At 44.7% G+C, this 25551-nt stretch overlaps 1 protein-coding gene and 1 long non-coding RNA gene across 12 annotated transcripts in view; both read right to left on the minus strand.

Annotated features, from left to right (window-relative positions):
- The window catches only part of LOC110259965, a 77706-nt gene extending 59655 nt beyond the window's left edge, over nucleotides 1-18051 (minus strand). Inside the window, exon 1 of the long non-coding RNA XR_002342487.1 lies at nucleotides 17814-18051. This is a non-coding gene — a long non-coding RNA (uncharacterized LOC110259965). The remainder of the gene's footprint in view (nucleotides 1-17813) is intronic.
- SASH1 (SAM and SH3 domain containing 1) overlaps nucleotides 21491-25551 on the minus strand; it is a 356754-nt gene continuing 352693 nt past the window's right edge. For 10 of the 11 annotated variants that reach the window (XM_021072061.1, XM_021072060.1, XM_021072069.1 and 7 more), the window contains one exon: nucleotides 21491-25131. In XM_021072061.1, coding sequence (XP_020927720.1) covers nucleotides 24868-25131 — 264 coding nt within the window. In that variant the 3' untranslated portion in view covers nucleotides 21491-24867. The remainder of the gene's footprint in view (nucleotides 25132-25551) is intronic. The other variant, XM_021072079.1, reaches the window with a different exon arrangement.

Raw genomic sequence — 25551 nt, forward strand, 5'->3', positions numbered from 1 at the left:
CTCAGGCGCTAAAGCAATGCTTTCTGAAAGAGTTGAAAATATTTGGTCTTTAATGGATTCATTTACCTAGTCATGTACTTGTGTATGTCTAATCCTTTTTAGCTCCCACAATTAGCTACATGTGGTACGATTAAAAACATTTTTATATTCCTCAGAGTGGCAGTTTACTCTCCAGATGGATTTGCAGCCGTAATGTTGTAATTTTAAAGCATGAATGTAGAAATTCAGAAATGCCAGTTCCTAGATCATGGGAGATTTATTTTATACATATTGTTTGAATTAGCCTTTTTTTGTTTTTTTTTTTTTTTGTCTTTTGTCCTTTTTTAGGTCCGCACCTGCAGCATATGGAGGTTCCCAGGCTAGGGGTCTAATCAGAGCTACAGCTGCCGGCCTACACCACAGCCACAGCAAGACCAGATCCTTAACCCACTGAGCAAGGCCAGGGATCGAACCCGCAGCCTCATGATTCCTAGTCGGATTCATTTCCTGTACCACGACAGGAGCTCCTAGTCTTCTTTTTTATAGGCGCAAAGAATATTAAATAGTACTAAGTGGTTTATAACAAAAAACAGTTGTCCCTACCTCTCCCCACCACCTCCCCCATCCCTGGTTCTCTTTCCCAGAGGAGACACTTTAAATTCTTCAACCAGGAGTTCCTGCAGTGGCTCAGTGATTAACGAACCTGACCAGTATCCATGAGGATGCAGGTTTGATCCCTGGCCTCGCTCAGTGGGTTAAGGATCCGGTGTTGCCGTGAGCTATGGTGTAGGTCGAAGATTCGGCTTGGATCCCGAGTTGCTATGGCTGTGGCCGTGGCCGGCTTCGATTTGACCCCTAGCCTTGAAACCTCCTCATGCCTCAGATGAGATCCTAAGAAAAAGACCAAAAAAAAAAAAAAAAAAACCTTCAACCATTTTGTTTGATATTTGTTTCTAGATTTCTATGGCGTGTGCTTACGTGAGTGTTTTCAACCTTGGACATTTACCTATTGATTTTCTGTTAAGTTGGATGAAGATTTAGTGCTTCTGAAGTCTCTATCCTCACTTCGTCTCTTGCCATCCTCCCAACCTTTTATCCTATTTTTATTTAGCTAGGTGAATAAAGGTTTTGACATTAGTATGTTCACGTAAATAACATTCACTGGCAAACCTAAATAAGCTACAATTATTGTGTTGCCTTTCCTGCAAAATGTTTTGTTCTCCTAGACGTATAATCATCTTGTTATTCCCCTTTATATTTTTCCTTTTTTCTTTTCTTTTTTTATTTTTATTTTTGTATTTTTTATCCCCTTTATAGTTTTCTATGCAATGAAGGCTTGATCCCCCCATAATTATTAAAATGATACAGGTTATAATTTTTATGACAGTTTTATATATTGCTAAACAAGGAAGCCATTAGATGGAGGAGACTCTAATACCAAGGCAGCCTGTAGTAGTAACCCCAAAATCTAAGCCTCTATGAGCCTCAAGGTTATGAAATGAAAACACTAAGGACAACCAGTCCCAAACCGCCAAGTTGGCTTTGAGCTACAAGCAATCAAATAATTTCCTTCCTTTGCTGCTGCCCCTTCTCTGTCCAAGTCTCTCCTGGCTCCTGTGGGGGAGGGCCCGTGACCACTCCCCATTTGGTGCTGTCAGATGCCAACTGATTTTTTTGCTCAAACTCTCCAAATGTGTAATACACCTCAGTGTATATTTCCTATCAACCGGCTTTTGAAAACACTTAAGCACGTCCCTTGGTCTTTCTATCTTTTTCTGTGTCCATTTATTTTTCCTGGAGACCTCCCCGCTCCGACCCCCCTCCCCTCCGCCCGTACAAACTGGTCTGGTTGCTTGGTAATCCTGAGACACAGTGTCACCCTGGGACTTCTCTGTTACTTTGCTAAGTTGGATTCTCTGTTTTCTGGCTGCTAGAGAGAGCCTTTTTTTTTTTTCTTCCTCCCCCAGCACATTCTCTCCTTTCCTGTCTTCTTCCGTGGTAGTCAGCTTCACAGAGCTCCCAAAGATTCTTGCTTGCTGAGGGGCCCTTATGTAGTTAGTTCCCTTCTAGGCTGACTCAGGTGGGGAATTGAAGACAATGAAAGCAAGTGGCTTCGTCGGCTGGGTCAGGGACGTTGTTGCCAAAGGCTGTGGTCTTGCTCTCCTGGATCCCTTGCTTGGAAGTCAGCTGCCATGTCAAATAGAAGCCCCTGTCGGTGACAGCGAAAGGTGATGCAAAGGTTCATTTGTTCTCCATGTCAGCCATGGGGGAGTCCAAGAGACACCAGGAAGAGAATTTTCACGTCCATTTTGCACTGAGTTAATATCTTTAGATTTGTTGCACACTGAACACATGAATACACCCTAGCGTTATATGTATTTATTCATTTCCTGGCAAGTCTAGGGAGACGAAGCATCACCAGACAGCCGGCAGGCACCGTGTCGCCTTGCTAAGGTACAGATGATTATTGGGACTCCGTAAACTCAGCCAAGGATGACTTCTTCCATTTGCATCTTTGGGAAGGATCTACTTCAGCTGTTCATGCCATAAAGATCAAGCTTAGAAATAAACCTTCAAATCCCTATACCACCAAATGTAAATCAAGATCTTCAGAAACAAAGTTTATATAATTGAGGTGCTTTCACAATAAATGGTGCTTAATTTTTTTGCCCACACCGACAGCATGCAGAAGTTACTGGGGCAGGGACTGAACCTGAGCCACAGCAGTGACAATGCCTCTAGGCCACCAGGGAACTCTGGGAAAATGGTACTTCTGATGGGAGTTAGGTCAAGAGCTTTTGGCATCACTGATAAGTAAAAACAACTGAGTTAAATTGTTTATTTTAACTTCATCTCACACTTTTAAATATTTCTTATGTTTCATCGTGGGTAGAATACATTAATATAGTGATATATAAGCTGTCAATAAATCAGTACACCTGTATTTGTGGTTCAAAACTTTGTTACTGATAAGCATGGAAGGTTAAAAACGTCTGGGGGGGGAGTTCCCGTCGTGGCGCAGTGGTTAACGAATCCGACTAGGAACCATGAGGTTGCGGGTTCGGTCCCTGCCCTTGCTCAGTGGGTTAACGATCCGGCGTTGCCGTGAACTGTGGTGTAGGTTGCAGACACGGCTCGGATCCCGAGTTGCTGTGGCTCTGGCGTAGGCCGGTGGCTACAGCTCCGATTCAACCCCTAGCCTGGGAGCCTCCATATGCCGCGGGAGCAGCCCAAGAAACAGCAACAACAACAAAAAAGACAAAAAGACAAAAAAAACAAAAAAACAAAAAACAAAAAACGTCTGGGGAACACCTATCATGAAGCATCACTTTTCAGGAATTGCTTAGGAGAGGAGTTCCCATTGTAGCTCAGTGGGTTAAGAACCTGACATAATGTCTGTGAGGACTGGGTTCGATCCCTGGCCTTGCTCAGTGTGTTAAGGATCTGGCATTGCCACAAGCTGCATTGTAGGTTGCAGCTGTGGCATGGGCCCCATGATGCTGTGGCTGTGGCATACGTAGGCCTGCAGCTGCAGCTCCAATTTGACTCCTGGCCCAGAAGCTTCCATATGCTGCAGATGTGGCTATAAAAGGAGAGAGAGAGAGAAAAAAAATTATTTGCTTAGGAGAGGTAAGTCTTGGCCCTACAGATCTCCAGGCTGGCCCAGCAAAGAGCCACTGTATGGCTTTTGGTACTCCCCCTTGTCACAGCTATGATCTCAATATCATATTTTATCTCATTCTGGCAGGTAATAATTATACCCGTTTCCCACCTGCAGACATCCAGACTCTCCAAGTTTGGTACCTGGTTGACCCTCTGGGATCATGACTGGTCTCCCACAACTGGGCACAGTGTTTGGACCACAAGCAATTCAAGGGCACAAGTATTCTGTGTGTTGAGAAATGCAGTCATTTTTGCAAATGTAACATTCTCACTTCTTTTAACCATTGCTGATATGGGTTCCCGACAAACGTTGTCCAGTTCTTTTCCTGCCTTTTTCCTGCACTTTCTCCTGTCTGGAACATCCTTCCCTCATTCTTCTCCTGCTTTGCTGCTTCCAAACCTCAGTTCAGCCATCACCTTCTCAGAGACGTTTTTCCCGCAGCATCTAACACGTTTCTCCCTCGTCGGGCGCTGCCCGTTTTACTTTCAGCTCTTGGAGATCAGCGCTCAGCCCTCTTTGTGTCCCTTAGCATATAGAACTTAGCATGTAGAAACAAATATACACAGCAAATGTTTGTTGAATGAATAAATGAGCAAATGGATGAATGAAGCCAACATTTCCATTGGATGGAGATGGTGACTATCATAACGGGTCCCAGACAAGCCTGCTGCAGATGTAATCAGGCATCCTTAGGATGGAAGCTGCACTGGGCAGTAGAGGGTGCTCAGCCTTTGGAATAAAACAAACAAAAACCCCCCCAAACACAACAGCGTTTGTGTTCCGGCACTGTCACTCCGCAATCGTGGCACTTGCAAGAGCGACATAATTGCTTGGTGAATGGGCATGAGAATAATGCCTACCTCATCAGGTTGGGGAAAGATTAAAAGTCAAGTGCCTGGTGCCTACTCTCATATCAGTCAAGAGAGAGAAGTTTAACACAGAATTATTACTTAGCAACAAGGGCATTACCTATATAGGGGTGAAAACAAAACAAAACAAAAAAACACCCTAAGGCTGAGCGAGGGAATACTGAGGGGATGAGCAAACTTAAAAGGGAGGTGTTAGGGGTTGAGTCACCCAAATCCATAGGTTGAAACCCTAAACCCCAGTACTTCAAAATATGACCTATTTGGAATTCCCCTCGTGGCGCAGTGGAAATGAATCCAACTAGGAACAAGGAGGTTGTGGATTCGATCCCTGGCCTCGCCCAGTGGGTTAAGGATCCAGCATTGCAGTGAGCTGTGGTGTAGGTCACAGATGCAGCTCAGATCTGATGTTGCTGTGGCTGTGGCGTGGGCCAGCAGCTACAGCTCAGATTTTACTCCTATCCTGGGAACCTCCATATGCCGCAGGTGCGGCCCTAAAAGGACAAAAGACAAACACACACATATATATATATATATATATACATATATATATATATATATATATATATACACTATTTAAATTTCCCCTGTGGTCACTGCAGATGTTAGGAAAAGGTTATGCTGGAGTAGAGTGAGCCCCTAAACCAAAATGGCTTGTGTCTTATACAAAGGGGGGAAATACAGAATGACATGAACACAGGGAGAAGCCCATGGGAAGGTGAGGGCAGGGATTGGGGTGGTGCTTCTGTGAGCCAAGGAAGACCAAAGATTCCAGGAAACCAGCAGAAGCATGGAGTAGCATCTCTCTCTGCTCTCAGGGGCAACCAGGCCCGTGGCCACTTTCATCTTAGACGTCTGGCCTCTAGAACGTTGATACAATGGATTTCCCTTTTTTTTTTTTTTCTTTTTAGGGCCACACCCACAGCATATGGAAGTTCCCAGGCTAGAGGTCAAATCAGAGCTACAGTTGCCAACCTACGCCACAGCCACAACAACATAGGATCCAAGGTTTGTCTGTAACCTATACCACAGCTCACAGCAACACTGGATCCTCAGCCCACTGAGCAAGGCCAGGGATTGAACTGGCATCCTCATGGATTCTTTTCCACAGCGCCACAATGGGAACCCCCTAGAATAGATTTCTGTCATTTAAGCTATTTGGTTTATTGCACATTGCATGGCAGGCCTAGGAAATAAATATAGGAAGTTTCCTCCCCAAACTGGAATTCAGGGCTCATTGGGGAGGGTGTGGTTTGCAGCCCAATGGATGATAGATGAGTTTGCTGAAATGCCCCTGGCTAGAACTGGTCCAGTGATAGGGCTGAGGTTGGCAGAAAACAGCCCCCGTCCCTGGTCTTGCAGCAGGAAGCCTCGGCAGGTGGCTGGTGTAGAGGAAAGAGCAATGTGGAATTCACTGACAATTGCAGGGCACCACTGAAGCTTGATGGGGGTGAGTGCCAGTGGATTCCCCCACCCCCCTCCCCATGTCACTGGTAGTCACTCAGAACAGGAGCAAGAACAGAAGCATGCTGGCTGAGAAAACCCCTTCCTTCTGCAGTAGGTCCCCTCTGGCGCCCTCTACTGACAAGGTTGAGCATCATGCCAGCTTTAAAGGAGAAAAGCTTAGGTAGCCCAGTTCCATGGCTGAGCGAGCCACGAGAGGTGAATTTAGAGTTGAGGGGAAATAAACTGATAACCGGTGTATACCTCCTTCCTTTAATTGTGTTGAAAGAATATATAACAGAATTCTGATAAGGATTTGTTTCCTCCAGTGAAGTGGCCAGAGGCTGGTGGCCACATGGCAGAGTTGTTCTCACAGGGGTTCTTAACATTTTTTGGTGTCATGAACTCCTTTGGCTCTCTGGTGACACCTATGTATACCTTCTCAAAATAATGTTTTAAAATGTCTCATCATCACATCAAAGGACAGATTCTCTAGACAGAAAACCAATAAAGCAACAGAGATCCTAAAGGAAACAATAGAAAAGTTAGACTTCATTGATATCTTCAGGACACTACATCCAAAAAAAGCAGAATACACATTCTTCTCAAATGCTCATGGAACATTCTCAAGAATCGACCACATATTGGGACACAAAGCTAATCTCAATAAATTTAGGAGCATAGAAATTATCTCAAGTATCTTCTCTGACCACAATGCCATGAAATTAGAAACCAACCATGGGAAAAGCAAACAGGAAAAACCTACTACATGGAGACTAAACAACATGCTACTAAAAAACCAATGGGTCAATGAGGAAATCAAGAAGGAAATTAAAAACTACCTTGAAACAAATGATAATGAAGACACAACCTCTCAAAATCTATGGGATGCTGCAAAAGCAGTGCTCAGAGGGAAATTTATAGCGATACAGGCCTTTCTCAAAAAAGAAGAAAGATCCCAAATGGACAACATAACCCTCCACCTAAATGAATTAGAAAAAGAAGAACAAAAAAGTCCTAAAGTCAGCAGAAGGAAGGAAATTATAAAATCAAAGAAGAAATCAATAAAATAGAGACTCAAAAAACAATAGAGAAAATTAATAAAACCAAGAGCTGGTTCTTTGAAAAGGTGAGCAAAATTGATAAACCCCTGGCCAGACTCACTAAAAAGAGGAGAGAAAGAACCCAAATCACCAAAATTATAAATGAAAAAGGAGAAATCACAACGGATACAGCAGAAATACAAAAAACCATAAGAGAATACTATGAACAACTATATGGCAACAAGTTTGACAATCTGGAAGAAATGGACAATTTTCTAGAACCTTACAGCCTGCCAAAACTGAATCAAGTAGAAATAGACCAACTGAACAGACCAATCACTAGAAATGAAATTGAAGAGGTCATAAAATCACTCCCTACAAATAAAAGTCCAGGACCAGATGGCTTCACAGGTGAATTCTATCAAACATATAAAGAGGAATTGGTGCCCATCCTCCTTAAACTCTTTCAAAAGGTTGAAGAAGAAGGAATACTCCCAAAGACATTCTATGAGGCCACCATCACCCTCATTCCAAAACCAGACAGAGATACCACCAAAAAAGAAAACTATCGCCCAATATCATTGATGAATATAGATGCAAAAATTCTCAACAAAATCTTAGCCAACCGAATCCAACAACATACCAAAAAAATTGTACACCATGACCAGGTTGGGTTCATCCCAGGTTCACAAGGATGGTTCAACATACGCAAATCAATCAGCATCATACACCACATTAACAAAAAAAAGTCAAAAATCATATGATCATCTCAATAGACGCAGAAAAAGCATTTGACAAAGTCCAACATCCACTCATGATCAAGACCCTCGCCAAAGTGGGTATAGAGGGAACATTCCTGAATATAATCAAAGCCATTTAAGATAAACCCACAGCAAATATCATACTCAATGGGAAAAACTGAAAGCCTTCTCACTCAAATCTGGAACAAGACAGGGATGCCCACTCTCACCACTGCTCTTCAACATAGTTTTGGAAGTCCTAGCCACAGCAATTAGACAAACAAAAATAAAAGGCATCCATATAGGAAGAGAAGAGATCAAACTGTCACTGTATGCAGATGACATGATACTATACATAGAAAACCCTAAGGACCCAACCCCAAAACTACTTGAACTGATTAATAAATTCAGCAAAGTGGCAGGATATAAGATTAACATTCAGAAGTCAGTTGCATTTCTGTATACCAGCAGTGAAACATTAGAAAAGGAATACAAAAATACGATATCTTTTAAAATTGCACCTCACAAAATCAAATACCTCGGAATACACCTGACCAAGGAGGTAAAGGACCTATATGCCGAGAACTATAAAACTTTAATCAAAGAAATCAAAGAAGATGTAAAGAAATGGAAAGATATTCCATGTTCCTGGATTGGGAAAATCAATATTGTGAAAATGGCCATACTACCCAAAGCAATCTACAGATTCAATGCAATCCCTATCAAATTACCCATGACATTTTTCACAGAACTAGAACAAACAATCCAAACATTTATATGGAACAACAAAAGACCCAGAATCGTCAAAGCAATCCTGAGAAACAAAAACCAAGCAGGAGGCATAACTCTCCCAGACTCCAAGAAATACTACAAAGCCACAGTCATCAAAACAGTGTGGTACTGGTATCAAAACAGACAGACAGACCAATGGAACAGAATAGAGAACCCGGAAATAAACCCGGACACCTATGGTCAATTCATCTTTGACAAGGGAGGCAAGAACATAAAATGGGAAAAAGAAAGTCTATTCAGCAAGCATTGCTGGGAAACCTGGACAGCAACATGCAAAGCAATGAAACGAGAACACACCCTCACACCATGCACAAAAATAAACTCCAAATGGCTGAAAGACTTAAATATACGACAGGACACCATCAAACTCCTAGAAGAAAACATAGGCAAAACACTCTCTGACATCAACATCATGAATATTTTCTCAGGTCAGTCTCCCAAAGTAATAGAAATTAGAGCAACAATAAACCCATGGGACCTCATCAAACTGAAAAGCTTTTGCACAGCAAAGGAAACCCAAAAGAAAACAAAAAGACAACTTACAGAATGGGAGAAAATAGTTTCAAATGATGCAACGGACAAGGGCTTAATCTCTAGAATATATAAGCAACTTATACAACTCAACAGCAAAAAAACCAATCAATCAATGGAAAAATGGGCAAAAGACCTGAATAGACATTTCTCCAAAGAAGATAGACAGATGGTCAACAAACACATGAAAAAATGCTCAACATCGCTGATTATAAGAGAAATGCAAATCAAAACGACCATGAGATACCACCTCACACCAGTCAGAATGGCCATCATTAATAAATCCACAAAGAACAAGTGCTGGAGGGGCTGTGGAGAAAAGGGAACCCTCCTGCACTGTTGGTGGGAATGTAAACTGGTACAGCCACTATGGAGAACAGTTTGGAGATACCTTAGAAATCTATACATAGAACTTCCATATGACCCAGCAATCCCACTCTTGGGCATCTATCCGGACAAAACTCTACTTAAAAGAGACACTGGCACCTGCATGTTCATTGCAGCACTATTCACAATAGCCAGGACATGGAAACAACCCAAATGTCCATCGACAGATGATTGGATTCGGAAGAGGTGGTATATATACACAATGGAATACTACTCAGCCATAAAAAAGAATGACATAATGCCATTTGCAGCAACATGGATGGAACTAGAGAATCTCATACTGAGTGAAATGAGCCAGAAAGACAAAGACAAATGCCATATGATATCACTTATAACTGGAATCTAATATCCATCACAAATGAACATCTCCTCAGAAAAGAAAATCATGGACTTGGAGAAGAGACTTGTGGCTGCCTGATGGGAGGGGGAGGGAGTGGGAGGGATCGGGAGCTTGGGCTTATCAGACACAACTTAGAATAGATTTACAAGGAGATCCTGCTGAATAGCATTGAGAACTATGTCTAGATACTCATGTTGCAACAGAAGAAAGGGTGGGGGAAAAACTGTAATTGCAATGTAAACATGTAAGGATAACCTGACCCCCTTGCTGTACAGTGGGAAAATTTTAAAAATTATAAAAAAAAAAGTCTCATCAAAGATACATAAAATTACAGTTCTATTTTACTTAACTTTTTTTTTTCTTTTTGGGGTCACACCTGAGGAATATGGAGGTTCCCCGGCTAGGGATCCAATCAGAGAAAGAGCTGCCAGCCTACACCACAGCCACAGCAACATCAGATCCAAGCCACGTCTGCAACCTACACCACAGCTCACAGCAATGCCGGATCCTTATCAACCCACTGCGCGAGGCCAGGAATTGAACCCACCACCTCACAGTTCCTAGTTGGATTTGTTTCCACTGTGCCATGATGGGAACTCCTATTTTACTTAATTTTGAGGTCAGCACAAACATCAGCAAATTTACCTTTGAAGGTACACTTTATCATATGCAGCATATATATTCCTAAAAAGTTAGCCGTAAATCATATTTTTATGATTTAAATTCTATTCAAATCTATTTGCATTTATTCTTCCAAGGACCCTTATAATGAATTGTTTATAAACCAATTATTGTTTTACACTTTCAATGATTTCTTATATTGTTTTTACATTAAATCTTCAGCTATTAAATATTTTTAAAAACATAAAAATGAAATACATAGAATTACAAATTACATTGAAATACAGTAGTAAAGATATGCTTTATGAAAACAAATTCATGCTACGGTGTGCTAGTTAATTTGAGGCTTCAACTGGACTAGGTCATGAAGTGCCCAGATATTTGGTTACATGTTATTTCTGAGGACATCTCTGGGTGAGCTTGAGATTTGAGTTGATAGACTGAGTAAAGCTAATTGCTCTTCCCAATGTAGGTAGGCCTTCCCCCGTCTAAGAAGGGCCCAAATATAGATGCAAACTATTGCCTTTGGAATGGATAAGCAATGAGATCCTGCTGTACAGCAGCGGGAACTATGTCTAGTTGCTTACGATGGAGGATAATGTGAGAAAAAGAATGTATATATGTATGTATGACTGGGTCACTTTGCTGTATAGTAGAAAACTGACAGAACACTGTAAACCAGCTATAATGGAAAAAATAAAAATCATTAAAAAAAAAAAGAAGGAGGGACCAAATAGAACAACAGGCAGAGGAAGGGAGAATTCACTCTTTGCCTGACAGCTGAACTGGGACATCAGTTTTCTCTTGACCTTGACTGGGGCTTAATGGCATCAGCCCTCTGGTTCTGAGAGCTACACCACTGGGTAGTTCCTGGCTTTCCTGGATCTCCAGCTTATAGACAGCAGATTATGAGGCTTTTTGCTGACAAATACCTATAGTAATATGAATACGTCTTTACTCATGGGTTAAAAAAAACAAGATTGAGGAGTTCCCATCGTGGTGCAGCAGAAACAAATCCTACTAGGAACCATGAGGTGGCGGGTTTGATCCCTGGCTTTGCTCAGTGGGTTAAGGAGCTGGTGTGGCCGTGAGCTGTGGTGTAGGTCACAGATGTGCCTCAGATCCTGCAGTTGATGTGGCTGTGGCAAAGGCCAGCAGCTGTAGCTCTGATTAGACCATAGCCTGGGACCCTCCATTTGCTGAGGGTGCAGTCCTAAAAAGCAAACAAACAAACAAACAAAAACCCAAGATTGAGGAATTGCAATTGTGCCATGGTGGCTCGATGGGTTAAAAACTTAACATAGTGTCGGTGAGGATTGAGTTTTGATCCCTGGCTCGCTCAGTCTGTTAAGGATCTGGCGTTGCCATGAGCTGCAGCATAAGTCAAAGATGTGGCTGAGATCTGGCGTTGCTGTGACTGTGGTGCAGGCCAGCAGCTGCAGCTCTGATTCAGCCCCTATCCCGGAACTTCCATATGCTACAAGTGCCACCATAAAAAGAAACAAAATAAACAAACAAAAAAACAAGATTGAGGAGTTCCTGCTGTGGCACAGTGTGCTAAGAATCCAATTAGAGCAGCTCAGGTGGCTGCAGAGGCACAGGTTCAATCCCTGGCCTGGTGCAGTGGGTTAAAGGGTCTGGTATTACCACAGCTGCAGCTCAGATTCAGTCCTTGGCCTGGAAATTTCTACATGCCTCAGGCGCAGCTATGAAATTAAAAACAAACAAACAAACAAACAAAAACCCCAAGATCAACTAGTGGGTCTAATAGTGACATAATTTCCAGTGACTGGAAAAGAGTTTGTGGGAAATCTGGAAGCACATGAAAGAAAGCACCTGAAACTTGTACTGGTGACAACGTTCCAGATGGTGCTTTTACTGGCCGTATTACTGGCATGCATAAGTGAAGAAAATGCAAAATTTCAGTCTGAGGTTAGTAAGGGGGAAAGGATATAATTCTTCTATTCAGGTTTAGGGACCTCCCCTGCATTCAGAACCCCTGTCTGGAGACCTCTCTACACACCAGGCAGGTATCTGTGAGGCTCAGGCCAGGGAGATGATCTCACCTTGACACAAGGGTGGGTCCCTCGGCTGAAGCCCCTGCTGCTCTCTGGCCTCGCCCCACCCCCACCGTAGCTGCCGCCTCCTGCACCAGGCAGTGGTGCAAAACACAAATGCATGTGGCCTTAAAAGTGATGAAAGGCGAAGGTCCCGGCTGCACAATGCCCGCTCACAGGAGAGTACAATGGCCAACTTCATGGGTCCCCGGGTCCTGCCCACGCCTTGGCCAAATGAGTCAGTCGAGGAGGAAACTCATGCATGGGTGTTGCTGGATGGGACGACTGACCCACTGACCCCTTGGCTAGTGGCCACAAGGACAAGGGCGACTGCCCTCATTGTGTGATACAGCTTGTAGACCTGAGTCCTGAAATCCAGACCCAGAAGACAGGGTGGGGAGCCCTCCTAATGCTCAGAGGCTGCACATTTGCTTTTGGCCAATTCCGCTCTCCTTTGGGGTAGCCTCTCGAAAAGGGGGGGAAAGGTACTGGCCTACTTTCCTAGTGCGGTCTCTTCATCCAACCAATCTATTGTGCCCTGGTGTGTGCCAGTCGCTGTGCTGGGTGCTGAGGAGATGAGGCCAATTTCCCAGCCTCTGCCCTCAGTCTAGCGAGAGAAACAGACAAGCAGACACAGTGTCTCATGGTAATTCTACAGGCTCAGAAGGCCACCTCGATGCCATGGGAGCAGGGAGGTGGAGGGCTGGTTCATCTCATATTTAAAAAAAAAAAAAAACAACCAACCAAACAAACAAAAACAACTCTGACAGGATTTGAAAGTTGCTAAGAGTAGAACTTACAAGTTCTCATCACAAGAAAAAAAAATTGTAACTATGTGAGGTGATGGATGGTAATCAAACTTAGATCATTTCTCTCTCTCTCGTTTTTGTTTGTTTGTTTGTTTGTTTGGGGCTGTACCCTCGGCCTATGGAGGTTCCCAGGCTAGGGGTCTAATTGGAGCTGTAGCCACTAGCCACAGCCGCAGCAACTCGGGATCCAAGCCACATCTGCGACCTACGCCACAGTTCATGGTAACGCTGGATCCCTAACCCACTGAGTGAGGCCAGGGGTTGAACCTTCCTCCTCATGGATACTAGTCAGATGCGTTTCTGCTGAGCCATGATGGGAACTCTTCATTTATCACTATATACATATACCAAATCATCACATTATACATCCAAAACTAATGGAATATTATTATTCTTTTTTTAAAGTTTGAACTTTTATTCTTTTATGTGTGTGTGTCTTTTTAGGGCTGCACCCACGGAATATGGAGGGTCCCAGGCTGGGGATCCACTTGGAGCTGTAGCTGCCGGCCTACACTGCAGCCACAGCAATGCGCCAGATCTGAGCCACGTCTGAGACCTACACCACAGCTCACAGCAACACCAGATCCTTAACCCACTGAGCGAGGGCAGGGATCAAACCTGCAACCTCATGGTTCCTAGTCTGATTCATTTCCGCTGCGCCACAGTGGGAATTCCCACTACTGGAATGTTATATGTCAATTATATCTCAGCAAAATCAAGGGGAAAAGAATGCATACAAGGCAGATATAGTCAAAGTGAATGCTTTCATCTATACACACACAGAAAAGAAAAAGAAAAAAAAGACATGAAATGCTTTTACTTTAAATTATCAAAATGAAATTCTCTAAGCTTTAGGCTACTTTACTTCTCATACATACAAGCAACAGATACCAAGTTATCAAGGGGAGAAAACAGGGACTGAATTTCTTGTCATCACCCTTGAGCAAGCCTTCGATTTCTGCCCCTTCCACTGCCAGCCCGCCTTCCCCCCACCCCCACTCCTTGCCAGTGTCGACAGAAAGGCCAAGAAGTAAAACACGAGGATAAAACAGTTCATAAGATTCCATTAAGCATCTAAACTTAAAAGCTAATGCTAGATGCCATTGCTCATTTTCTTTTTTTTTTTTTTTTTTTTTCACGACGGAAACTCCCAAGATGCCATTGCTCAGAGAGAAGGGAGCCAGTCACTATCCAGGGATGAGCTGTGCAGGTGACAGAATCTCAGACCTGAGCTACCATCGCCCATAGCTGCAGCTCTAGGGTTGAGCCCCTGGTCTCCAGGGACATCTGCCAGGAGATGCAGGGGTGAGGCTGAAATACGGTGGTGCTTCGGCCAATGTTAGTTAATGGAGGGGGCGCCTCTGAGGTCCCTCTTGAAGGCTGAACTTTGTTTTTCTGGGTGGAAAATGGGCAGGAGGCCTTGAGTTGATACCCTGGGCAGCAGCAGAGCACTCTGGTAGGGAACACATTTCTGGGAGGGGCTGAGGTGCGATAATGGGTCCTGGCAAAACCTCCTTTCCTCCCTCTGCCAAAAAGAAGAGAGTAACAGGATTGTCCAATTTGTATATTTGGAGAGCGTGCTGAGCAAAGCCAGGATCCCTGCATCCGGCACATAGGTGGCCTCCCCAGGGTGTGTTAACCATGAACCTGAAGAAAAAACTTGATTTCTTGATTTGCCAAAAATCACTCTTTTGGGCACCTTTTGAACAGATTCCCCAAAATGAACACGACACATTTTCCCCTAATTTTGGAGGGGAAAATATCCACCAGGAAAATACAATTGTAACATCCTCTATGAGCCAACCAGCAGGCACCCCTGCCGCCACCAAACATTCTTTTGTGGGGGGGAGGGACTCCCCTCCACTCAAAGCCAAGGTGGAAGAAGACTCCTGGGGGAGGGGGAATGGGAGTTCCCTGGTGGCTGAAGCAGCCAGAGTCTCCACCCGTCATGACAGCACAGAGAATTACCCAGGTGTGCCTCCCGGGGAAGCCCTATTTTATACCTTCGGAGCCTGGGATGCCACGGGAAGCCCCATTTACTGCCAAAGTAAATGAGGCTCATCCCTGGAGAGTGGCCAAGGGCCTGCCTTTAGACCCCAGCTGAAAGAGCCTTTGGAAAATTTTTGGAAACGTCTCCCAGGAAGATGGAAGAAACTCACACACAGTCCCTGTGTCCAGTGAGACGGCACCGAATCTGCTCTGCACACAGCTGCAGGCCTTCATGTGTCCCTGGATGGATGCTCGGGTGGTTTCAGAAGCACTGAGAGATTCTGAGGCAATGAGCCCAAACCAGAGCAAGGGGGACTCGCTGGTCAAAGGCTGAGGTCCCAGGTCCAGGGCAATGTTTAATCTCTCCGCCTTTGTCCCCCTTCCCGCCAACCCCACCGTCACCCACTGCTCCCGAAAGACTCCTCTGAAAGAGATTGCACCTTGACCCCTTGGCTAGGGACTGAGAGACTAAGAGGTAGAGTCCACTAACCTCTTCCCTTTCCAGAATGTGACGTGATAAAGCTCCGACAGACTGAGGAGGGTCAGATGGGACAGGACACAAAAGGCCCCAACAAGGAACCTGGTTCCAGGGCAGGGGAGTCTGCATGATAACCAAGCCCCAGTTCTCCCACTGGAAAGTCCTTTCGGGGGCTGGCTCAGGACGATTGTTTGGCTGAGGCCCAAAGCACGCCTCCCAAAAAAGCCTTCCAGGCAAAGAGAGCATCTTCGGTGCTGACTGTGAACCTCTTTGGGGAGCTTTAAACTTCAGACAGAACTCTGAGGCTGTCTTTTGTTTTTCCTCAAAAGAAATAGCAAAGTTCCCGTCACGGCTCAGCAGTAACAAGCCTGACTAGGATCCATGAGGATGTGGGTTTGATCTCTGGCCTCGCTCAGTGGGTTAAGGATCCGGCATTGCCACAAACAGCAGAGTAGGTCTTGGATGTGGCTCAGATCTGGCGTTGCTGTGGCTGCAGTTCTGATTTGACCCCTAGCCTGGGAACTTCCATATGCCCCAGGTTCAGCCCTAAAAAGAAAACAAAATAAAGCTTTCATAGTAAAATGGTATTCCTAATGTGTCAAGTTGGTCAGGCTACTGCTATGGACTGAATGTTTATGTTCCCCCAGAATTCCGAGAATTCCCCACCCCCCTACCCCCTGTGATGCTATTAGGAGGTGGGGCCTTTGGGAGGTAATGAGGATTAGATGAGTCAGGAGGGCTTGGAGAATCAGTGCCCTTATAAGACATGAGTGAGCTTGCTTCTTCTCTCTTCATGCCTCAAGAAGATACAATGAGTCTCACCTGCAAGCAGCTCTCAAGGGACCCTGACAATACTGACCCTCTGAACTTGAACTGCCAACCTCCAGAATGGGAGAAATAAATTGCTGTTGTTGACTAACAGGTTTCGGTATTATGTTACCTCAGCCTGAACTGAGACAGCTACAGCCCTCAAACATTACGTAGGTGTGGCTGTGAAGGTATTTTGTAGATGTGATTAAAGGCCACAGACACCAAATCTGGGTGAGCCTGGTTCAATCTGTTGAAAGCTCTTTTTTTTTTTTAAGGGCCACACCTGCAGCATATGGAAGTTCCCAGGCTAGGGATGGAATTGGAGCTGTAGCTGCCAGCCTACACCACAGCCACAGCAATGCCAGGTCTGAAACCTACACAACAACTCACAGCAATGCCAGATCCTTAATCCACTGAGTGAGGCCAAGGATCAAACCCGCGTCCTCCTGGATACTAGTCGGGTTCATTGCCGTTGAGTCATGATGGGAACTCCTATCAAAAGGTCTTAAGAGTAGAGCTGAGGTTTCCCTGATGAAGAAATCTTGCTTGTGGACAATGGCTGCAGCGCATGCCAGAGGGTTCCAGCTCCTGATAACATGCCCTGTGGATGTCAGACTTTCCCAGCCAGCACACCCCCCCCACCCCCGCCTCTGCCCATCACAAAAGCCTATCTGTGCAATACATTTTCTTAACATATGTATCTCCTACTGGTTCTGCTCCTCTGGTTGAACCCAGACTAATACACCAGGTGATTTTAATACCTTGCTCAGGCTCAGAACCAGGGAGTAATTCAGTAGTGGTTAAGCCAAAGGGCATCGGAATAAAATGACCCAAGGTCAAACCTCAGCTCTTCTACCTACACCTCTGTGACTGCAGATCCCATGGGGGTAAAATGAGTGTCAGGTGTCTACTGCACCGGCGCAGCGTAAGGCCAAAGGCTCTCAGATATGTCCAAGTTCAGTGAGCATCTGGACTACATCCTGGCCCCTGCTCTTGGAAGGTCTGGCTATTCTGGGCCATGAGCACGAAATGCCATTCAAACCAAAATAAGCCTGGTTTCCGTCTCCTTGCTTGACATCTAGAGTTTAGGACTTTGAGAGTCACCTAAACACTTTCCTCCAATTTGCTCCAAGGCAGGCAGGAAGTCTCCTGACACACGAACACCCAACCCCCACCAGGAGCAGCAAACAGAGGCGGTCGTGCATTTGTCTCTGCAAATGAAAGGAATAAATAAGGTGGGAGCCAAGAGCCCCAGAGTGCTTACTAAAGCGGATTGTGAATTCCACCAGTCTCCATCCTCTTCCTCCAATGGCGTTTTAATGGGTGGTTTACAGGATTTAGGGTCTCGCTGATAACTCGGAGAGTCGTGGAGCCCCCGTTTTCGCTCCCGCCGCCTCATTTCGTTCAGGCGCTGGCGCTGAGCCCGCTGCAGCTCCAGCTGGGCTGGGTGCGAGCTTTCCTCCGCGTGTCACCTCCCGCCCTCCTCGCGGTTACGCTGGGCCCTCCTGCAATCTGGCACATTAGTGCCCTCTGGTGGCCGCTCGCTGCACCAACTACTCACTCAGCAAGGGCTTGTTTCCTGGAAGCAGCTCTGGGATTTTCCGGTTTGCTTGCTGGGATTTCTTTTTCAGGCACGATGCTTACGTGCTCTAGTGAGGCCTTACTAGGTGGGAGGTGGGAGGTGGGCGGTGGGGAGTCGGGGAGTGGGGATGTGGGATGTCTGCCTCTTTATCGATTTACTCTGTCACTGGCCATGAGTATAACCTCAGCTACTGCTGTCACCTCTCTAGGTCAGTTTCCTCACCTGTAAACTGGGGTGAAAATAGATCAGCTTTAATAGTTAGGATTCAAGGGCTTGCAGTTCAGGGCTTGCAGTCATTCATTTAACAAATAACTATGTGTCAGAGTTCCCATCCTGGCTCAGTGGAAACGAATCTGAGTAGTATCCATGAGGATGCAGGTTCCATCCATGGCTTCGCTTTAGTGGGTTAAGGATCCAGCATTGCCATGAGCTGCGGTGTAGGTCGCAGCCACAACTCAGAGCCTGCGTTGCTGTGGCTGTGGTGTAGGCTGGCAGCTACAGCTCAGATTGGACCCCCAGCTTGGGAACCTCCATATGCCATGGAGGCAGCCCTAAAAAGACAAAAACCAAACAAACAAATAACTATGTGTCAAGTGTAGAGGCTCAGATTCATCAGAGAGGCAACCTGTGCATTTCTGGACTTTAAACTGTAGAAGGAGGAGGCAGTTAATAAGCACTGCACATAACAGAAATAAACTACATAATGTGTTAGAATGTGAGTGATGCCTCAGAGGAAAATAAATCAGGTATGAGAATCAGGAGTGGTGGGGAAGGTGAAAGCTAAGGGAGGGTGCAATTTTAGGTGATGTGGTCAGGACTGTGCTGGGAAAAGTCACTTTTGGAACAGAGGCCCTCAAAAGGAGGAGGGGAGGCAGTTAGTTCTGCAGATTTGTCTGGGAAAGAGCCTTCTGTCATGGTCCATGCATGTGGGTGGGAAAAAGAATTTTCCAGCATAGTGAGGTGAAAAGAAAGAGGAGTTTATTAAGAAAAGAGATGCTGCTAGTACAGTGGCACAACTTCTTATAATCAGGGAGAGAGGACCTCCATAACACGGTCATGTCTGTTTTTATAGCCCAGGGAGAGAAGAGAGGTCTTACATACACCTGCTGACCTGCTGATTAGTTGGGGAAAGAGGCGTCATACATACGATACACTTGCTGGTTGGTTGGGGGACATATAAGGCCCCTTTTGGGGGTGTGTGTGAGGAGTGGGTCACATACCTTTCCTAATAGGGGTAGGAAGGAGTTAGCCAGGTTGCTCAAGGTGCAGCAATGATAAGGATCTGGTAATTCTTCTCTTGACCAGAGGCTTTGAGTTCATTCTCTTTGAAGAGGGCTTGAAGTTCCACCTATTCCAGGTTGAGGAAAACCCCTGCAAAGGCCTGAGGTGAGAGTCTGACTGATATGTGTGAGGACCAATAAGCAATCCTGCCTGGCTGCAGCAGCCTGTGAATCAATGAAACATGCCCTCACACCATGCACAAAAATAAATTCAAATGGCTTAAAGTCTTAAACGTAAGACAAGACACCATCAAACTCCTAGAAGGGAACACAGGCAAAACATTCTCTGATGTCAGCCATACAAGGGTTTTCTTAGGTCAGTCGCCCTAGGCAACAGAAATAAAAACAAAAATAAACCAGTGGGACCTAATCAAACTTACAAGCTTTTGCACAGCAAAGGAAACCATAAAAAAATCAAAACCAACACCAATAAGACAACCTATGGAATGGGAGAAAATGACTGCAAATGATGCAACTGCTAAAGGCTTAATCTCCAAAATATACAAACAACTCATACAACTCAACAGCAAACAAACAAACAATGCAATTGAAAGATGGACGGAAGAGCTAAGTAGACATTACTCCAAAGAAGACATACAGATGTCCAACAGGCACATAAAAAAATGCTCAACATCACTAATTATTAGAGAAATGCCAATCAAATCTACAATGAGGTACCACCTCACACTAGTCAGAATGGCCATCATTAATAAGTCCACAAATAACAAATACTGGAGAGGGTGTGGAGAAAAGGGAACCCTCCTGCACTGTTGGTGGGAATGTAAATTGGTACAACCACTATGGCGAACAGTATGGAGGTACCTCAGAAACCTAAAACTAGAACCTGGTGGAGCCTGCAGAGGATTTATCTTTGACTTTGAACAAAATGGGAAGGCACTGGACGGGTTGGAGCAGAAGAGTAACATAATCTGCCCTGTATTTTCACAGGATCTGCTTGGGCTGCCATCATAAAATACAATAGACTGAGTGGCTTAAACAGGAGAAATTAATTTCCTCCCAGTTCTGGAGGATGGAAAGTCCAAGATCAAGTTCTGGCAGGGTTGAATACCTGGTGAGAATGGTCTTCCTGGCATGTGGAGGCCAGCCTTCTCGGTGTCCTCCTGTGATGGAGAGAGGAAGTCCCTTCCTTTTCTCATAAGTGCACTAATCCTGTCTTGGGGTTCCACCCTTGTGACCTCATCTAAACCTAATCACCTCCCAAAGCCCCCACCTCCTAATGCCATCTCACTGGAGGACCTGCTTCAAAGTTTTAAATTGAGGGAGTTCCCGTCATGGGTCAGTGGAAACGAATCTGACTAGTATCCATGGGGACACAGGTCCATTCCCTGGTCTCGCTCAGAGGGTTAAGGATCCAGCGTTGCTGTGACCTGTGGTGTAGGCCGTAGACCAGCTGCGGTGGCTTGGATCTGGTGTTCCTGTGGCTGTGGCTGTGGCTGTGGCTGTGGCTGTGGCCAGCGGTTCCAGCTCTAATTCAACCCCTAGACTGGGAACCTCCATGTGCTGAAGGTGCAGCCCTAAAAAGACAAAAAAAAACAAAAAACAAAAAACAATTGAAACTGCAGGTGGGTACAGAAACATTCAGCCAAAGCAGAGTCACTCATGCTTCTGCGTGAGCTGGACAGCAAGGATGAGGGTAGGGAAGCCGGAGGTGATGGTTAATTTCCAGACTATCTCAATCTAGATATTTTTCTCTCTCAATGGAAGACTTGGATTGTTTCCGTTTAACTACATAACATTATTGGGCAAGGCAAGACCTTGGGTGTAGACGGATACTCTTCTTTTGAAAATGATTGACTTAGAGTGGACTTCCAAAAAGCTCTTTCTGGGCTAAGATGCTGTGATTACGGGATTTGATTTTGCCCTGTTTGAAGAAAAACTAAAATAAATTGGCCAAGAGACTCTGAGTGAGTGTGACAGTGAGTTTTGGTCATGTGGTGGAAGTAACTGGATACAACGACAATTTTTACAAGATAGTTGTTTCTTAAACCACACTTCATCAAGTCCCTTTCATTTGCTACTCCATTTATCTTTGAAATACCCAGGGAACAACAAAAGAGGCATATTCAACGGAAGAAATTTATTTACTTTTTTTTTTCTAGGTACATAGATGACATAATTATAGACAAGTTTTGATACATAGGGAAAACCCTTCTGTCCACCTCCTTTTGCTAAATGAATCACAATAATTTTTACAATTTTTAAAACAATACACAGCTTTCTTGGGCTGAAGCAATGGCAAGAACATATTGGTACTGGTATATTACAGCTACTTACAATGTTTAAGAACAGCAATGGAGAAAAATAAGTTATTTAAATATTGATTTCATATACAGAAAGTGCAATGTTGTTAGTTGTTATATAACTTGCTTGACAGTTTCTTATTTTTCTATCAATTTAAAATCGAGATAACTTGGACTCGGACTACTATATATTTTTTTTTTCTGAAAATAATACAGTACACACATGCAGCATTGACTTGGTGAACCGATTTGCTGCAATCTGCTCTGACAGGAACTGATTTCCCATAGACTTAGGAAATTCCAATTTCACCTATACCTGGGTACAGGAAAGAGAAAAGGGCCTCTGACTAAGGCCAAGGCCATGAACATCTGTCTACTTCTTGGTTATCGGGAATGTAAATAGTGGTTGGGGCTGGCTGTAATTCCTTGTAGACAGACAGCTTCCAAGGAAAAATGATACACAACGGATGTGCAGCTACCTGAGCCAAACTGCCTCTGCTTTTGTGCTTTCCAAAGACAACGAAGCTCACCCTTCCTCAACACTATGCACCAAGTGCAAGGGATTAAAAACTGGATATTGCTGAAGCCGACCACCTGTCTTCAAAGGCCATAGGCGGCCCCGAACCACCTCAGTCAAATGTCACACACAAACATTCAGGCTTTTCTAGAATCAAATTAAAAGTTTAAAGCAAAAAAAAAACCAAACACATATACTAAAGATTAAAAAAAAAAAAATTTTTTTTTAAAAGCACAATAAAGTAAAAACCACCTCAGACCCCGGATTAGGAAACCCTTCCCACTGAAAATGATTCCTGGTCCCTGAATTTCACTTTTCTATGCAAAGGCAATGATTTCCAAAGAAGAATGACAAACACACAGTTTGGTATTCTCAAAAACTCATAGTCGGAAAGTTCCCTTTTCTGGCACCACTTCAGTGAAGATCTTCCGATGAACGTGAACACTTGGAAGTTCACGTATCTGCCCTTCTCCTCTGTTCCCTATAACCCGACTTGTGTGCAGTCTCTTAGCTCAGCTTAAACTAGGAGCAGGCTCTCGAGGGCAGGCGGAGGGACCGCAAACCAGGCTGTTCCTACGGCACCCCGCCTCCCTGCAGCACTTGCAGTTCCTTTCAGTGACCCAGTTCCAGGAGAGCCCCGCCGCCTCCTTCATTACCTTCTCAATGGACTGCTCTCATAGGAATGTCTCACCCCACATGACAAAAATGGGTTGTGTTTAAGGGGTCGAGAGAAATTTGGCAGCTTTAGCATTTTCTTCTACATGTCTACAACTTCTTCACATGGCATCTTACAGGGGACAGTACTGAAGGAACATATATTCTTCTTTAAAATGCACACCAAAGCATGAAAAAATACATCACCTGAGAATGTCCTTTTCCTCAGAAACATGGATCCATATATATAAAGCAAATGGTAAAATGGCTTCGTATTTCATGAAATCACCTTTTTTCCCTTCCCCTGAGGGAAATCATTTGTTTCAAAGAGTGGATGAAATCATAGACCTTTTTAATCGAGGCTTTGTGTTCCCAGCATTTCTATAGTAAATGATCATCCCTAATGCTTAAAATAGGGCTCATGATAAGAACGTAAAGGAAAATCACTTTGTGGGTTTTTTTTTTTTTTTTTGGTCTTTTTGTCTTTTTAGGGCCCCACCCATGGCATATGGAGGTTCCCAGGCTAGGGGTCCAATTGGAGGTGCAGCCACCGGCCTACGCCAGAGCCACAGCAACGCAGGATCCGAGTCACGTCTGTGACTTACATCACAGCTCACGGCAACGCCGGATCCTTAACCCACTGAGTGAAGCCAGAGATCGAACCTGCGTCCTCATGGATGCTAGTTGGGTTCGCTAACTGCTAAGCCATGATGGGAACGCCAGGAAAATCACTCTGTGAGCAATTGGTAACCTGAATAATTTAGTTATCTAAATTTCTGTTAGAAAATCATACACTAGACTAAAAAAGGATGCTGAAATCAGCTGAAAAACAACGAGGATGTGCAACTACTTAATATATGGCCAATGTAATTTGGCTCCAAAATAAACCTTTATTTTATTTAAGAGAATGATCTAAGTAAGAAAAGATGGAAAACAGTATTTTAATTATAAAACTGAAAAAAAAATCTTTTAAAACATCTTATAAACTACTTCCCTTTTGAAAAACATCTTTCTTAAATATTTCATCCCATGATGACTTTTTGCAAAGGTGATCTGTTAGCTGAGGACTGGATTTTAGAATGAACACCATCAAGATTCCAAGTCAATACTGCAGCACAATGACCATCACGGTAACAGTACTCAACCGATTAAAACGAAAAGTAGTTACCGTAAGCGCACATGCACACGCACACACAATCACACACACACACATGCTCTCACACACGATATCTTGTGACGTTCAGAGCTTTTTACCAGATTTGTGGTTAGTTTAAAAACTCAAAGTCGACATGAAATTTGGCCTGATAAACACCGCTATAAAATACGCCATGTTCGAGTGAGACAAAAGCCCATTTCTGCCAAAAACATCCCAGGTATGTTAGATGACAGTCTAAGCTGAAGATGTGGAACTATGGTTACAGGCTAGTGAACACTAGTTAGATAACTGCTTAAAAGCTTACATTAAGGCAAATAAAAGCTGATTGCTAGAAAGCAATTATTAAAATGTCTCTTGTTTATCTAAAGGAGAATAGGACTTTTTTCTAGTGCAGCCAGATTTTCTAACTTTTGAACCACTGAGCCTTGGTCGACAGTGTACAATCACACCCGAGTCTGTCACCTGGCCTGGCTGAGTCCCGTCTGGGCCTCGGGTACCCTGCAGGATGGCAGACACCAGGGCGAGGGCATGCTGCCCCTCCCTCTGCCCCCGCCCTCTCCCAGCACACCAGGACAGACTGTGGGCATCGCATTTGCACCAAGTCAGCATCTTGGTTCTCCTGTGTCCTGAAAACAAAAATAAGTGCTTGTCTTTTCCCTGGGGGTCAGAGAACCACCCCAGTCCTGGAGGGGGCTTTTCTGGAGAACAGAGGGTCATCCGTCCCGTGCCAGGATTCCGAGTTCTGTCGGCCACACGCTGGCCTTTCTCTTGGATCTGGTCTGCAAGTCCAGCGAAGGAGGAATTGCATCAGCATCTTAAACACAGTGAAAGGGTGGCTCTGGTCCAGGGAGGTCCGTGTCGGGCCTGGCTACATGGCCTCGGGGCCTGGTGGCAGTTTGAAGAGTCTGGCTGCGGACACCAGCTTGCTTATGTGTCTCTCCTCTGTGATGCCGGCCTCCTGAAGGCAAGTGGGGGAGAGAGAAGGCACCTGGCCCAGTGTGCTGAACCCCGCCTCGGCGAGGGCGCTGGCGTACATGGGCAGACCGATGGAAACCAGCCAATCGGACACGGAAGAAACGCATCCGGGAGAGAGGGGCTTCCTACAGATTTCTGTGAGTCCGCCACTTGGGATCTGGGTAAAACAAAGAAAGCAATTTTATTTTTATTTATTGTTTTATGTGTTTGTCTTTTTGCCTTTTCTAGGGCCGCTCCTGTGGCATATGGAGGTTCCCAGGCTAGGGATCTTATCGGAGCTGTAGCCACCAGCCTACGCCAGAGCCACAGCAACATGGGATCTGAGCTGCAGCTGCGACCTACACCACAGCTCATGGCAATGCCGGATCCTTAACCCACTGAGCAAGGCCAGGGGTCGAACCTGCAACCTCATGGTTCCTAGTCGGATTCGTTAACCACTGAGCCTCGACGGGAACTCTGAGAAAGCAACTTTATAAAGATTTGATGGGTGCCATGGGAGAGCTCTTTCTTATATGCCTACAAGGAACATTATCGAAATTTTATATTCCTAGACTATCAGACAGTGATGACTCTGTGA

This window comes from Sus scrofa, chromosome 1 (assembly GCF_000003025.6).
Source record: "Sus scrofa isolate TJ Tabasco breed Duroc chromosome 1, Sscrofa11.1, whole genome shotgun sequence".
Lineage (NCBI taxonomy): Eukaryota > Metazoa > Chordata > Mammalia > Artiodactyla > Suidae > Sus > Sus scrofa.